This window comes from Bombina bombina, chromosome 8, assembly GCF_027579735.1.
Source record: "Bombina bombina isolate aBomBom1 chromosome 8, aBomBom1.pri, whole genome shotgun sequence".
NCBI lineage: Eukaryota > Metazoa > Chordata > Amphibia > Anura > Bombinatoridae > Bombina > Bombina bombina.
In genome coordinates, this window is record NC_069506.1 from 97,347,711 (window position 1) to 97,363,474 (window position 15,764).

Below are 15,764 nucleotides of genomic sequence, written 5' to 3' on the forward strand. Positions count from 1 at the left end.
TGCTTTTTTAATCTGTTTTCATCTATAGACACCAAGCTATTGCCTTAATAAATTTGTTAATCTTAATGCTACAATAAACTTGTAAATTTTATCTATTTGGGCTCTTTGTGCTGGTACACCTAACGCCATTTTTTAGTTCAACCCTTATTAGACTTAGCCTTTCAATAGGCGCTCCTAACACACAACTATTCCTTTAAACTCCCTCTAGGGTATCTAGAGACCCTATCGTTATAGGAGCTTAGGTCTTGTAAGTTAGCGCCGTCGGGAAGACCACATACTACTATAAATTTCTTTCTTTCCACACATGGAGAGTCCACGACCCCATTTTTTACTGAAGCTCAGGCACCTCTACACCTTTTTGTTATTTTCCTTTTCCATTTCCCTTTGGCTGAATTACTGGGGGTTATGGGTAAGGGAAATGACACTTAAGAGCTTTGCTGTGGTGCTCTTTGCCTCCTCCTGCTGGCCAGGAGTCAATATCCCACTAGTAATTGGAATGACGTTGTGGACTCTCCATGTCCGGAAATAAATATTTTTATCAGGTAAGCATAAATTTAGTTTTTTCTTTCAGATAGAGAATACAGTTTGAAACAACTTTCCAATTTACTTCTATTATCTAATTTGCTTAATTCTGTATCCTTTATTGAAGAAATAGCAATTCACATGGTTGAGCCAATAACACGCGACATCTATGTGCAGCCATCAATCGGCAGCTCCTGAGCCTATATAGATATGCTTTTCAACAAAGGATATCAAGAGAATTAAGCAAATTAGCTAATAGAAGTCAATTGGAAAGTTGTTTTAAATTGCACGTAATTTCTAAATAATGAAAATAAAAATTGGGGTTTCATGTCCCTTTAAAACATGTGAGTGATGAAGGATGCTTGGTTATCAGTGGGAAGTTTTTATTCCAGTTGAGAAGTTTATAATATAATTTATTCACAAAAGTTCCTGTATATGTTCTTTGCAAAAAACTTGTTGTTTTTAAAAAAAAAAAAAAAAAAAAAAAAAAAAAAAAACTTGATTTTAATGTATTGCTATGTTTATGTTAAAGTATAAGCAATTAGTTTGTAAATTGAGAAAAATACTCTCTCAATGAGAATGATTATTCAACCGATTTTTGATCTGGGTTACTGATTACAAACTCATTTTAAACTATGTATTTTTTCTTTTTTTCTCCACCCTACAGAAGAAATGTTTTCGCTATTGGCCAGAGGAGAATTGTTCCAAAGACTACGACTGCATCAGAGTGCGGAGTTTGCATGTGCACCAGGAGAAGGACTACATCTTGCGGGAACTGCAGATGACCCGTACAGACAGGGTTAGTATCCAAAAAAAGGAAAAAACACTTCATCTTCAAAACCAATTGCATTTTATTTTTCCTGTAAAGTAGTTAGTGACGCTTACAAATAGAACTGTCCTCATTCCGTTTGGTCCAGAAACATGATCACTTTGCTCTCTGGGCTTGTGAGATTCTATAAGAAATCTCGCCAGTACTATGAAGCTCCTGTCCTAATTTTATAAAGACAGTTTTTAATTGAGAACAGTGTGTCTTGCAAAGGGGTGTTCCCTGCTTTTAACCCCTTGCGCCAATTAGATGTAGGTACTGCATCACAAAGTACTTTACCCAGCGTACTGTGTGGCCCAGTACCCACGTCCAATACTGTGGCTCATGCTGTGGTCTCCACTGTCAGCTTAGACTGCAGCTGGGGGCAGAAGTCATCTGCCTTCATATGGTCACTGATAGTGCTCCCTTACCATATGAAGCCAGATTGCTGTGGAGGGAGGATGTTCACTACACTACTGAAAAGTTTTAAGCAGGAGAGGGGGAGAGCTAGAGCCCTACACTATGGAACAATATCGGCTGGTGGTGGGGGGCTGGCTGCCAGTAACAAATATGGCAGGAAGCAGTAGGAATGGGAGGGTTATAGAGCTGTTAGGGGGATCAGGGAGCTATCAGGGGGCTGAAGAGGGATCTACACTACAGAAATATTTAAAAAAATATATTAAATAAATAAACAGCCCTAAACTGCATATTGGCTGACACTCTGCCAATACCTAAGATGGTGGTGACCAGTGGAGAGAGGGAGAGAAGAGAGGCGTTTGGGATCAGGGGGTGGGAGGGTAACCCCTTCACTAAAGCAAATATTAACTTTACAAATGATTAACCTTTTCAGTAGCGGGAGTTTCAGAAGTGTAATTAGCTGCCTTTAAATTGACAAAAACCAATGGCAACGCCATGCATGTCTGTTAATGAACAAAGGGCATCCCAGAGGAAGCTTTTACAACCATTTGTCTTATGACTGCAGTAGTTGTGTGTAAATAGTTTTAGTGAGAACCTAAAGTTTGCGAAAAAGTTAACAATTTTTTTTATACAATTGTATTTGGCAGCTAAATAGTGGCATGAAATATATCAAAATGGGTCTGATCAATACCTTGGGTTGTATACTTTAAAAAATATATTGTTTTCATAGGTAAATAAAAAAGGCTTTATTTCTGTTTAAATGGAGTGATGGCAAAAATGCTGCAAATTATCTGGTACTTTGGGCAAGTTTTTCTCTGAAATTCCCGGTGGCAAAGGGTTAAAGGGACATGTAACACAAAAAAAAATTATTTCATGATTCAGAAAGAGCATGCAATTTTACTTCTATTATTTTTTAATATGCTTCATTCTCTTGATAGCCTTTGTTTAAAAGCATATCTGAATACACTCAGTAGCTGCTGATTAATGGCTGCACATAGATGCCTCGTGTTATTGGCTCACCCATGAGCATTGCAATTTCTTCAACAAAGGATAACTAAAGAATGAAGCAAATTAGATAATATACGTAAATTGGAATGTCTAAAATTGTATTCTCTATCTGAATCATGAAAGAATTATTTTGGGTTTCATGTCCCTTTAAATGGATAGAAAAGTCAAAATTAAACTGGCATGATTCAAATAGAGCATGTCATTTTAAGACCCTTTTACATTAACTTCTATTTTCAAATGTGCTTGTTCCTTTGGTATCCATTGTTAAAAATGAATACGCACATATCCTACACTAGTGGGAGCTGATGCTAATCGGTGCCTGCACACATTTGTCTCTTGTGATTGGCTAACTAGATGTGCTCAGCTAGCTGCCAGTAGTGCAAAGTTGTTACTTCATCAAAGGATAACAAGAGAATGAAGCAAATTCGATAATAGAAGTAAATTGTAAAGTTTTTTTTTCAAATTGTATCTTCTATCCAAATCATGAGACTTTCCTGTCTCATTAAAGGGATAGTCAACCCAAAAATTCTTCTAAGTTATATATATATAAAGTTTCAATCGATCATTATTTACAAATGTTGCCCAGTTTTGTGATCTATAGCGTTTGCAAGTAAAAAGACTTACTGTTCGCGCCTCTGCAGTTTGAAAATGTCCATTTGCCCCTCCCCTATTTCGTCATCATCTACATCACCATCATCTTCTTGTAATCGCTGTAATTTTGCGATCGTCCTCGTACCCTGCTTTAGCGCATGCGCAATGCTCCTATTATACGTTCCCCCTTCAGTATAATAGGCGCCTTGCGCATGCGCTAAAGCAGGGTACGGGGACGATCGCAAAGTTACTGCGATTACAAGAAGATGATGATGTAGATGATGACGAAATAGGGGAGGGGCCAAACGGACATTTTCAAACGGCAGAGGCGTGAACAGTAAGTGCTTTTACTTGCAAACGCTATAGATCACAAAACTGGGCTACATTTGTAAATAATGATCGATTGAAACTTTATATATATATAAATTAGAAGAATTTTTGGGTTGACTGTCCCTTTATGTATGTGAAGGTGGTGCATAAATTATAATAGGGTTCACAAAAAAATAATCATTTAAAAATCCATAAAATATTTAAATAAAAATATGCAGTAAAAATTGTATTGTTTAATTGAATTAAAAATCATATTTTCTTCATAAATGGAAAGAGTCCACAGCTGCATTCATTACTTTTGGGAATTCAGAACCTGGCCACCAGGAGGAGGAAAAGACACCCCAGCCAAAGTCTTAAATACCTTCCCCACTTCCCTCATCCCCCAGTCATTCTTTGCCTTTCGTCCCAGGAGGTTGGCAGAGAAGTGTTGGAAGATTTGGAATAGTCTCTTTTGGAGGGTAGTACTCTTCTGCATGGGACTGGAGTTTTAAGTAGTCCTGTCAGCCTCTCAGTGAGAGCATGGATGAAGGTTAGAGTCCGGAGATGCAGGGAGAGTCTTTCTGCGAAACCATCCCGACTCATATTAACAGCTCCACAAGCAATCAGTGTTGTCGAGTTTTGCTGCCTGCTTTTTTCTCTCAAGTCCATGGCAAAAGCGACGCTACCATCTGTCACACTTGAAGGGCTGTGCTCCTGTTCCATGGCGTAGATTTCAGTAAGATCGTTTCATTTTACTTTCATCATGGATGTAATTGTAATAACAACTGTTTATCTGAGAGGGGCTACAACCTTTCGAGGATAACTTTAACATAGGGTCTCAGTGAGGCTCCTTTTTGTATCTAGGAATCAAGGGTTAATATCTCCTGAGGGGGGTTATTTAACAGGGGGGTTTATAATCATGTTTATGTGATTCTGTCTGCTACTGTGCAGTGTTGCTTCGGCTCATGGCTATTTTGGAACATAACGGCCTACGTCTAGTGACGCAGCCTTCACGGTCGGGCGCGCTTTTGCATGGACTGCACGGTTTACCTTGTGACCGGGCGTGGCCACATTTTGTCTCTACATTCCTGACCGTGTGGCGACGGAGAAATCCTGGTCCGCTGGTGTCTGGTTCTCTAGAGGTGGTGAGTGCCCCAGCCATTGGGGGTGTAAGGTGCCGTTTAGATTTTTCTTATTGGTCCATTTTTTATTCAATATCACAGTTATGGAGGATTCTGATTTTTTGGAGACGGATGTCTCTGATTCAGACACTACTTCTTGCGAAGAATATGAATTGGCCTGGGTGATACATGCCCATCAGTTATGTTCTGAATGCTGTTTTTAGAGTGCTCTATTCCTCGGGATCGGGGAATCAGGTGCCCACTGAGCCATCCGCCTCTGAGGATTCTATTTCCCACGAGGCGAGTTCCCTACCACCAACTCTTACTACGCATGCAGGTAACCCAAACGCAACTTATCCTTCTATGGAGTGTGGCCTGTTCCCAACGGAGGTTACGGCACAGTTCCGCATGGCCATATCTTTGGCGCTAGCGCGTCTGCACCTCCCGGGAATGTGCTTACGATATTGTCTGTTTTCCGTTAACCGGGGCTCGTCAGGCATGGGATCGCCTGGTCCAGTTCAGCCCTCAGGGGGAGTGACTGTCGCTGAGGCCTCGGGGTCAACCTTCGGGGCTGGTGTTTTCTTTTGTTCTGGCGGAGGTATGTTGCGCCTTTCGTTATAGACTGGCACGCCTTCGTGTTCTACTGAGGCACATTTTGGCGTTGCTGGAGGATCCCACTCTTAATGGGTCTGGGGATTCTCAGTCTTAAACTTTGAAAGACTTGCTTGCATAGATATAAGGGGATGAAGTGATCTTCTTATAGTCTTTGTTATTTGTGTATCCTTTTCCAGTTCTGAGCTTGGAAGTCTCTGACCCCTGTTGGGCTGTCCTGCGGGTCTGTCCGTTCTTCTTGGGCGATAACCTACGGGTTGCCTCATCTTTTATTTTAATCCGGTGAGGATGATTTTTATTTGGTCTAAATCTCATGTTGTTGTGTGATGTTTCCTTCGGGAATCTTCTTCTCTGGAATTGATACTCGCAATTTTGTGGTTGCACTGTTTACTTTGAGGACGTACTAGTCTTTTGTTCTAAACTTACAAGAGAGGCTAAGGCAGCCCACACTTGAAAAAGACTACATATATAGCACTCGGGATTAATTTTAAGTAACAATTACTACTTAAAATTAACCCCCTGAGTGCTATATATGTAGTCTTTTTCAAGTGTGGGCTTCCTTAGCCTCTCTTGTAAGTTTTGAATTCTTGTCACTACATAGCACCACACCATCCCATTATTGAATACACTGACATAGTTCACTCATTACACAAGGGAATATAGGGGTGTAGCACATTTCGCTAGTAGTGCCATTGGTCCTCTTTTTGTTTTCGTAGTCTTATGTTCTGTCTGACTGTTCTTTATCCCTCCATCTTGGGGGAGACTCTATGACTCCTTGACAGTGCTGGGGCCCTTGGTTTCAGGCTGGTCCTGACTGGGTATAAATCCTTCCGTCTTTGAGGCCTAGTTCAGACACATGGCGCCTTTTTATGTCCGGCTGGTCCGGTGAGGGTGCCTAGTGATCACAATATGATTTGTGTCATTTACTTGTTATTTTACAAGCTTCAACTAGCATCCTGAGAGGACTTGATGGACCGTGGTTGCTTAGAAGCATGGGGATTGGTTCAGTCATCATTCACCTTTCAATCTAGTGGGCCGGGACTCCTTTGAGATCCGCGGTGACATGCTCAGTCTTTTCCAATTTTTCCGTGAACTAGAGTGTTCCTTCCTGTTGTGGGTTGGAGGCTTGGAGGATTTAGGTCCTTCATTACCGCCGTGCTTACGATTTTGCCTTTCATGGTCTCTTTGGAAGTGTCCTTTTAGGATTTTTTCCTTTTAGAGGCTCTCTTCCTTTGGGTTGAGACTTTCTGGACTTCGTCTGTTTTTTTTGGCGACTTTGGCCGCTTAATTAGGAAGTGAAGGCCGTGAGGCTCTGTCTTCCTTCGGGAGTTAGTTGTCTCCATATCAGGGGCGATAGGAGGTGTTGTCTCTTTTTCCAAGTTTTTTGCTTAGGGGATATTTTTCTTCCTGAGTTTGGGATGCTTAGCATTCTTCTCCCTTGGGTGTGGTCCTCTGAAACGTTAATCTGAAAGGATTATGGAGACTAGCCTTTCTTTTCTACTCTCTTTTGGGTGACTCTGTTCTCGTTCTCATTTCCCTTTGTGCTTCCCTTGGGGCCTTTGGGCTCTAGAGAAATTGTGTGACTTTGTTGCGGCCTAGCACCTTGTTGGGGGGGTGTTGACCTCCGGCCAAGGTTGTTCTCTTCCCTTTTGGCTGGGAATTATGAGTGAGTCCTGTACCCGTTCTCCGGGTTCCCCGGCTAGCATCCCCTGTGAGGTCTGATTGCTTCAGACAGGGTATCTTGTGTTCCTGGAGGTGTCGTTCGGGGTCCCAGGTCCAGGGTTCTTGTCTTGGATCCTTCTTGGATGTCTGGAGACTTATGATTCTGTGGACTGGTTCAGGACCACCCAGTTTCTTTCAGAAACCCTATGTTGCGACATAGGGGATAGCTCATTGGGCTTGCAAGCAGGAAGGCCAGAGTTCATATCCACCTTCGGGTACTGGTTATAAACTTTAAGGCCTGACTTGTCCTTCGGATGGAGTGTGCTCCTCTTCATGGGGAGTTTTTTCTCTGTTGGGTCAACAGTGGTGTCTGGATGATTTTTTCATTCGGTCTGTGGTTTGATCATACTATAGTTTTATGTCTTGTTGGCATGTACGCTTTTCTTATCTGTGCCCTTCCCTATTGAGGGTTTAGTTTTTCTTCCTTATGAGCTGGGGTTTCCTCTCTCTGGAGGGTCATTGTCCTGCCCTGTGTGTAGGAGGTTGGATCAGGTGGCTTATTTCTGTAAGGGGCAGCATCTGTTGCTGTGTGGGCTCTGTCCCACCTGTTGGAAATTGATCTCTCTACGTAGAGACTGTCTGAGTTGTGACAGGTCTTCCTACAGATCTATTGCACTTTTCTCTGTTCCAGGTCCTAGGGGGTTCTCCTTGGGAGTGCCTTATTTTGGAGGAGCGGATTGGGTTGGCACCCGAGGTCTGTAGGGGTGGGTGAGTCCCCCCCTTTTTCTTTCCATTCCCTGGGTGCTTGTGGTTGGGGTCTTTCTGTCCCCCCTGTATATCAGACATGCCTGTCGCTTGGGCTGGTTCGGTGTTGGAGCAGGATCTGAGATTTGGTGCTCTGCTATTTCGTGCTCGAAGCATTCGAGGTACGGTTCTCTTTTCTCCACGTTCAAGACTCTTAGCCTGCAACGTTATCCGCTGGTTAGTGGATACTTAGAAATCTGAATGATCCTATCTTCAGCTGCTTTCTACTTGCCCTGCAAGTATTTAAGTTTCAAAGTCATTTTTAGATGACTGCAGCGTGCAGTGTTTTTGCTTCAGGTGTTGTTCATCAGACCTATCTGAACTTGCTGCACGAGGTTTCGTTTCTGAATATTTTGGTATTCTGAGCTACCTTTTTGTGTCTTGGGGACCTTCGTCTTCAGTTGCTTCTAGAGTGCGGTTGCACTGTGTTAGGGGAAGATCCTCTCTCTGTTTCAGACTCCCGGCCTTATCCCGTGGTTTCTGTATTTCTGGGGTCTGGGTGTTGCCTCCCCTTGTTTCTATGAGACTGGTTGGGTCTCTGTTAGCCTGACCCGGTTTCTCTGTCCCTTTAAATCAGTTTCCCAGCCTCTGCTAGTGTCCTGAACATGGTTGGTCCTATGTGTTGCTGAAATTTCTCCCTGCAGATCTTGCTGTTTTTTCTTGCAAAACAGAATAGTGGCGAAGCTGTGTAAAAATACTCAAAACACTTACTAAACTCATAGAAAAACACATGGATACGAAAACAGAGCTAATTGTAAGATGCTGAAAGCAGAGTTATCGGATATGTACTGAGTGCTGGATTTCATTTTTAACGTGCACCCCTGCTAACTTTGCTCTCCCCAGAAAAGTTTCCCTTTTCAGCGAGCGCCATTACTTTCTATGAGGGAATAGCAACTCGCAGGGACAGATCTTTTTTTTAGCTAATTCCCTTAGGAAAGCCCCTGCAGGTGTCGGTGTGCCTTTTCACATTTGTCCTGGTAAAACTGTGATCATCGTGCTCTCTGTCTTAAAACAAAATCTGCAACTGCAGGGAATTGGAGCTGTGCATAACTATTCTTTTAAATCTGTTTTTACTTTATTGGTTTTTTATTATGTTTTTGTTGTCTTCCCATCACCACCACATTTAAAAAAAAAAAATGGGGGGGGGGGGGAGAAAATCCAACTTCATATGCTGTAGTTAAAGTGGTTGTTCTTGTTTTGCTTTTTTCAAAAGCTTCTTTGGCTGCGTGGCTTAAATAGCCTGTAAATCCTATGCCCTTGTTTATAACAGGGATGGCCAAATGGTGGCCCTCTGCATTAGATTTTGTGGTCCCTGGGGAAAAAGCAGCAAGAATGGGGGCCATAGGTTTTGTGGCCCCAGGAAAAACTGAAGTCAAAATGTGTGTTTTGGGAACTTTTTTGGGTGGAGAAACAAGGTGGCCAACTGGCCACAACTCAAAAGAGCCATCCTGAGAGAAGTACAGCAGATAGAGGGTACCATGTGACCTTACCTAAATGAGAACCTGTGGCACTAGACATCATGAGGCTGATTTATGAATGTGTGAGTAAACATGATCCGATATTGCGGATCACGTCCGCCGCACATCGCTGTTGGCATTTATCATTGCACCAGCAGTTCTAGTGATCGTATTGGATCGGGTTGATTTCTGGCGATGTCTGTCCGCCGCCTTAGAGCAGGCGGACAGCTTAGACCGCTGCTTAATAACTTAAAGGCTCGCCAGAAACACAGGGCTTCAAACTCCATACGGAGCTTGATAAATATGCCCCCATGTGGCTCTTCAAGCTTCTAAAATATGAATCTGCAGCCCCTACGGAAGTTGGCCATCATGGTTTATAATATTGTTGCTCAGCACAGCTTAGTATCCAGTTGAAAATGTTACCTCTTTCAAAATGTCAAACGGGTGTTGCTTGGTTAAAATGAAGAAGTGGGAAAAGTGAGACATTGAATATATCACTCATCACAATGGCAACTATTGACTAAATCTAGTAGTGCTTAGGTTTAGGTTAGTCCGGTGGCTGCCATGTGATGCAAGGGGTTAAATGGAGCATCAATGGTATTACACAGTTTTATGTCCAACGTTAAGATAAGACTTTTGTTGTGTGACATTTTATTTGCACAATATCCTAAAAGTATTACGGGAATAAATGTAACTGTTCTTCCTAGAATCCAGAAGCACTAAATAGAAGTTTAAAGGGACTTTCTAATGCAAAATTGTTGCCTTAACCTGTCCTAGCTAATAATGTGTGGGGTTTAAAAGGGCAAATTGCTGGGAACAACCTGTGTATAGGATCAGTAATTAAAAAATAGTGGCTAAAATGAATGCAACTTGTGCGTTAGAAAGTCCCATTAACATAGCTGATTTTCAGGATTGGTAAATACATGTCTGTTGCTTACTGTTTATGGACATACAACCTAATTTTTAATATGTTGTAATTCAGCATCAACCATAAATATACCTACAGAATTCCTATAAATATAAGCATATGAAAGTCTAAAGAACTGCTACTATTGTTCTAGATAATGTAGCGAGAATGATACTTTACTTAAAGGGACACTAAACCCCAATTTTTTTCTTTCATGATTCAGATGGAGCATGCAATTTTAAGCAACTTTCTAAATTTACTCCTACTATCAGTTTTTCTTTGTTCTCTTGCTATCTTTATTTAAAAAGTAGGAATTTAAATGGTCAATACCGCTAAAAGACTGATACCATTAAATTGGAAACAAATGGAACTTCCCACAGTGAAGGTTTGGAGGCAAGCAGTCACACATAACATAGAGTTAGAAAAATATCATTACAAACAGACACATCGACAGGAAGACTATCACTCACTGCACTTCTTGTGGGAGGAGTATTTGAACTCGAGACCTACAGACCACTGATTAGATACATATTTACCCTGAAGCATAATATGTGATAGTAGGCCTGGCATCTATATTGTCTTATACAATTCACACCTAGACGTAACATTTATGAATAGTTGGAATGCTAACTACCAAGCCAACAGGTTACAGATTAAAGCCGGTATACTGGTGCATGTGTAATGTGCAATGAGAAATTTTTGCAGTCTCATCACGTATTGATTTGCTGTGTCTTAGGATAATGTGAAATGTTTTCCACTATTGAATGTTTGAATATTGTATACATAACTTGAAAACATTTATCTGTTTACTTATTTAAACCCAATTGTATGCAAATTCAATTTAATTTAATAAAAAGTAGGAATTTAAAGCTTAAGAGCCAGCCCATTTTAGGTTCAGAACCCTGGATAGTGCTTGCTTATTGGTGGCTACAGTTAGCAAATCAATAAGCAAGGATAACCCAGATTCTCAACCAAAAATGGACTGGTTCCTTAGCTTTACATTCCTGCTTTTTAAATAAAAATAGCAAGAGAACAAAGAAAAATTGATAATCGGAGTAATTTAGAAAGTTGCCTAAAATTGCATGCTCTATCTGAATCATAAAATACAACATTTGGGTTTAGTGTCCCTTTTAAAGGTAATCAAAAAATGACATGCTCTAATTCCTTAGAGCTTGTCCTTTTAAGACTATCAACCTTACACTACTGTGTGTTTAACCCCCGCAAAGAAGTTAAACATACAGTAGAAGGGCCGCTCTGGACCCGCTGAGCACTGCAAGCTCAATCCACAGCTGATCCAATCCGCATCAATAGTCGCATAACTCAGCGAGTTCTGAGTGACATTTCTACTGTGTGTTTAACCCCTTTGTGGGGTTAAAACACACATTAGTGTAGGGATGATAGTCTTAAAATTCAGGCTCTAACAAATCGGACCATTACATTTTTTCCACTAGTATGGCTCTTAAAGTACAGATTTATATGTAAAGCTCAGCAACTCGAAATGTCCCTCATTTGGAAACGGCATTTACTTTAATACACCATAGCTCACTCCTCTGTAATTTAATAATTATAGTCTCATCCTCCATATTAAGGCTGTCGTGCAGATCAAAGCGCCAGAAATGTGCTGCCCTCCAAGGCATCTCCATAATTATCACTAAGGTGTAATAGTGCAGTGTTGAATGGAAATATTTCAGTGTTTGTAATATGAAATTGCTGCTGCAGTGTGAGGTTAAGTCATAGTAACACTGATTTGCAATGCAGTATGAAATGTCAGTATATATGACAGTATTGCACTATAAACAATATCCTCTAAATTTTAAAACAGACCTTTATTTAGCAAACATGGGTCCAAAGTGAAAATAGCAACGTTTTGGGCTAATCCATACCCTTAGTCATGACCAAGGGCATGGATTTGCCCGATTCGTTGCTATTTTCATGTTGGACCCATGTTTGCTGCATAAAGGGGGCATGGATTAGCCTGAAACGTTGCTATTTTCTCGTTGGACTTATGTTTGCTGCATAAAGGGGGCATGGATTAGCCTGAAACGTTGCTATTTTCACGTTGGACTCATGTTTGCTGAATAAAGGGGGCATGGATTAGCCTGAAACGTTGCTATTTTCAAGTTAGACTCATGTTTGCTAAATAAAGGGGGCATGAATTAGCCTGAAACGTTGCTATTTTAACTTTGGACCCATGTTTGCTGAATAAAGGGGGCATGGATTAGCCTGAAACATTGCTATTTTCACGTTAGACTCATGTTTGCTGAATAAAGGGGGCATAGATTAGCCTGAAACGTTGCTATTTTCACGTTAGACTCATGTTTGCTGAATAAAGGGGGCATGGATTAGCCTGAAACATTGCTATTTTCACGTTAGACTCATGTTTGCTGAATAAAGGGGGCATGGATTAGCCTGAAACATTGCTATTTTCACGTTAGACTCATGTTTGCTGAATAAAGGGGGCATGGATTAGCCTGAAACCTTGCTATTTTCACGTTAGACTCATGTTTGCTGAATAAAGGGGGCATGGATTAGCCTGAAACATTGCTATTTTCACGTTAGACTCATGTTTGCTGAATAAAGGGGGCATGGATTAGCCTGAAACTTTGCTATTTTCATGTTAGACTCATGTTTGCTGAATAAAGGGGGCATGGATTAGCCTGAAACATTGCTATTTTCACGTTGGACTCATGTTTGCTGAATAAAGGGGTCATGGATTATCCTGAAACGTTGCTATTTTCACGTTAGACTCATGTTTGCTGAATAAAGGGGGCATGGATTAGCCTGAAACATTGCTATTTTCACGTTGGACTCATGTTTGCTGAATAAAGGGGGCATGGATTATCCTGAAACGTTGCTATTTTCACGTTAGACTCATGTTTGCTGAATAAAGGGGGCATGGATTAGCCTGAAACATTGCTATTTTCACTTTGGACTCATGTTTGCTGAATAAAGGGGGCATGGATTATCCTGAAACGTTGCTATTTTCACGTTGGACTCATGTTTGCTGAATAAAGGGGGCATGGATTATCCTGAAACGTTGCTATTTTCACGTTAGACTCATGTTTGCTGAATAAAGGGGGCATGGATTAGCCTGAAACATTGCTATTTTCACTTTGGACTCATGTTTGCTGAATAAAGGGGGCATGGATTATCCTGAAACGTTGCTATTTTCACGTTAGACTCATGTTTGCTGAATAAAGGGGGCATGGATTAGCCTGAAACATTGCTATTTTCACTTTGGACCCATGTTTGCTGAATAAACGTCTGTTTTAACAATTGAAAAGCTGGAGGACATTGTTTGCTGAATCTGGGGTTTTGTAAACCAACCTCAGTTTGCTTTAATATTAATGCTGTGTCTACACCTGCAATTATGAGTATTGCATTATAGACAATTAAAAAAGTTAGTATATTGATAGTGATCTAAGATACATATACAGCTATGTTAGCTAGCTGCATCTGTTGTATCAGGGATGGTAAAGCAGTGTGCCCAAATCAGCATTATTTTTAAGATTCTCTAGTGGTTATGGTACCTTTTAAAAAAAAAAAAAAAAATGTAAGGGAGCATTTAAGACAAAGTTAATATTTTATTATAAATCCGTGATATATATCAACAGTTAAAGTGTAGCATATATAGTACTAAGCACTACAATTTCAGCCAATAGATTCATACATCATTCAGAGGCCGGTAACTTGAGTACCCTAACTTTAGGTAGAAAGGACAGTTATTATAACAGTAGCTGGTTATTATTAATTATATTAAAGGGATGGTCTAGTCAAAATTAAACTTTCATGATTCAGATAATTTTAAACAACTTTCCAATTAACTTTTATCATCAAATTTGCTTAGTTATCTTGGTATTCTTAGTTGAAAGCTTAACCTAGGTAGGCTCATATGCTAATTTCTAAGCCCTTGAAGGCTGCCTCTAATTTGAATGCATTTGACAGTTTTTTTTTACAAATAGAGGGCATTCGTTCATGTGTTTCATATTGATAACATTGTGCTCACGCCCGTGGAGTTACTTATGAGAATGCACTGATTGGCTAAAATGCAAGTCTGTTAAAAGAACTGAAATAAGGGGCAGTCTGCAGAGGCATGGGGCCCATTTATCAAGCCTGCAGGCTCGCCAGAAACACCAGTTGTGAAGCAGCGGTCTAAAGACCGCTGCTCCATAACCTGTCCGCCTGCTCTGATCAGGTGTACAGATATCGCCACAAATCAACCTGATCGAGTACGATCGGGTTGATTCACAACCCCCTCCTGGGGGACGATTGGCCGCAAATCTGCAGGGGGCGGCATTGCACCAGCAGCTCACAAGAGCTGCTGGTGCAATGCTGAATACGGAGAGCGTATTGCTCTCCGCGTTCAGCGAGGTCTGTCGGACCTGATCCGCACTGTCGGATCAGGTCCAACAGACCATTGTTAAATAGGCCCCTAAGAGACAAGGTAATCACAGAGGTAAAAAGTGCATTAATATAACTGTTGGTTATGCAAAACTGGGGAATCGGTAATAAAGGGATTATCTATCTTTTGAAACAATAAAAAATCTGGAGTAGACTGTCCCTTTAAAGGGACAGTAAACCCCAAAATTTTCTTTCGTGATTCAAGTAGAGAATACAATTTCTCCAACATAGGTGTGTCCGGTCCACGGCGTCATCCTTACTTGTGGGATATTCTCTTCCCCAACAGGAAATGGCAAAGAGCCCAGCAAAGCTGGTCACATGATCCCTCCTAGGCTCCGCCTACCCCAGTCATTCTCTTTGCCGTTGTACAGGCAACATCTCCACGGAGATGGCTTAGAGTTTTTTAGTGTTTAACTGTAGTTTTTATTATTCAATCAAGAGTTTGTTATTTTAAAATAGTGCTGGTATGTACTATTTACTCAGAAACAGAAAAGAGATGAAGATTTCTGTTTGTATGAGGAAAATGATTTTAGCAACCGTTACTAAAATCCATGGCTGTTCCACACAGGACTGTTGAGAGGAATTAACTTCAGTTGGGGGAACAGTGAGCAGTCTCTTGCTGCTTGAGGTATGACACATTCTAACAAGACGATGTAATGCTGGAAGCTGTCATTTTCCCTATGGGATCCGGTAAGCCATGTTTATTAAGATAGTAAATAAGGGCTTCACAAGGGCTTATTAAGACTGTAGACTTTTTCTGGGCTAAATCGATTCATTATTAACACATATTTAGCCTTGAGGAATCATTTAATCTGGGTATTTTGATAAGATTATATCGGCAGGCACTGTTTTAGACACCTTATTCTTAGGGGCTTTCCCAAATCATAGGCAGAGCCTCATTTTCGCGCCGGTGTTGCGCACTTGTTTTTGAGAGGCATGACATGCAGTCGCATGTGTGAGGAGCTTTGATACATAGAAAAGACTTTCTGAAGGCGTCATTTGGTATCATATTCCCCTTTGGGCTTGGTTGGGTCTCAGCAAAGCAGATACCAGGGACTGTAAAGGGGTTAAAGTTAAAAACGGCTCCGGTTCCGTTATTTTAAGGGTTAAAGCTTCCAAATTTGGTGTGCAATACTTTTAAGGCTTTA

General features: G+C 40.9%; 1 protein-coding gene across 1 annotated transcript in view; it reads left to right on the forward strand.

Annotated features, from left to right (window-relative positions):
- The window catches only part of LOC128638486 (tyrosine-protein phosphatase non-receptor type 11-like), a 372,663-nt gene that overhangs the window by 323,242 nt on the left and 33,657 nt on the right, over window positions 1-15,764 (forward strand). The window contains 1 exon segment of the mRNA XM_053690465.1: window positions 1,190-1,321. Within this exon segment, the coding sequence (XP_053546440.1) occupies window positions 1,190-1,321 (132 nt within the window).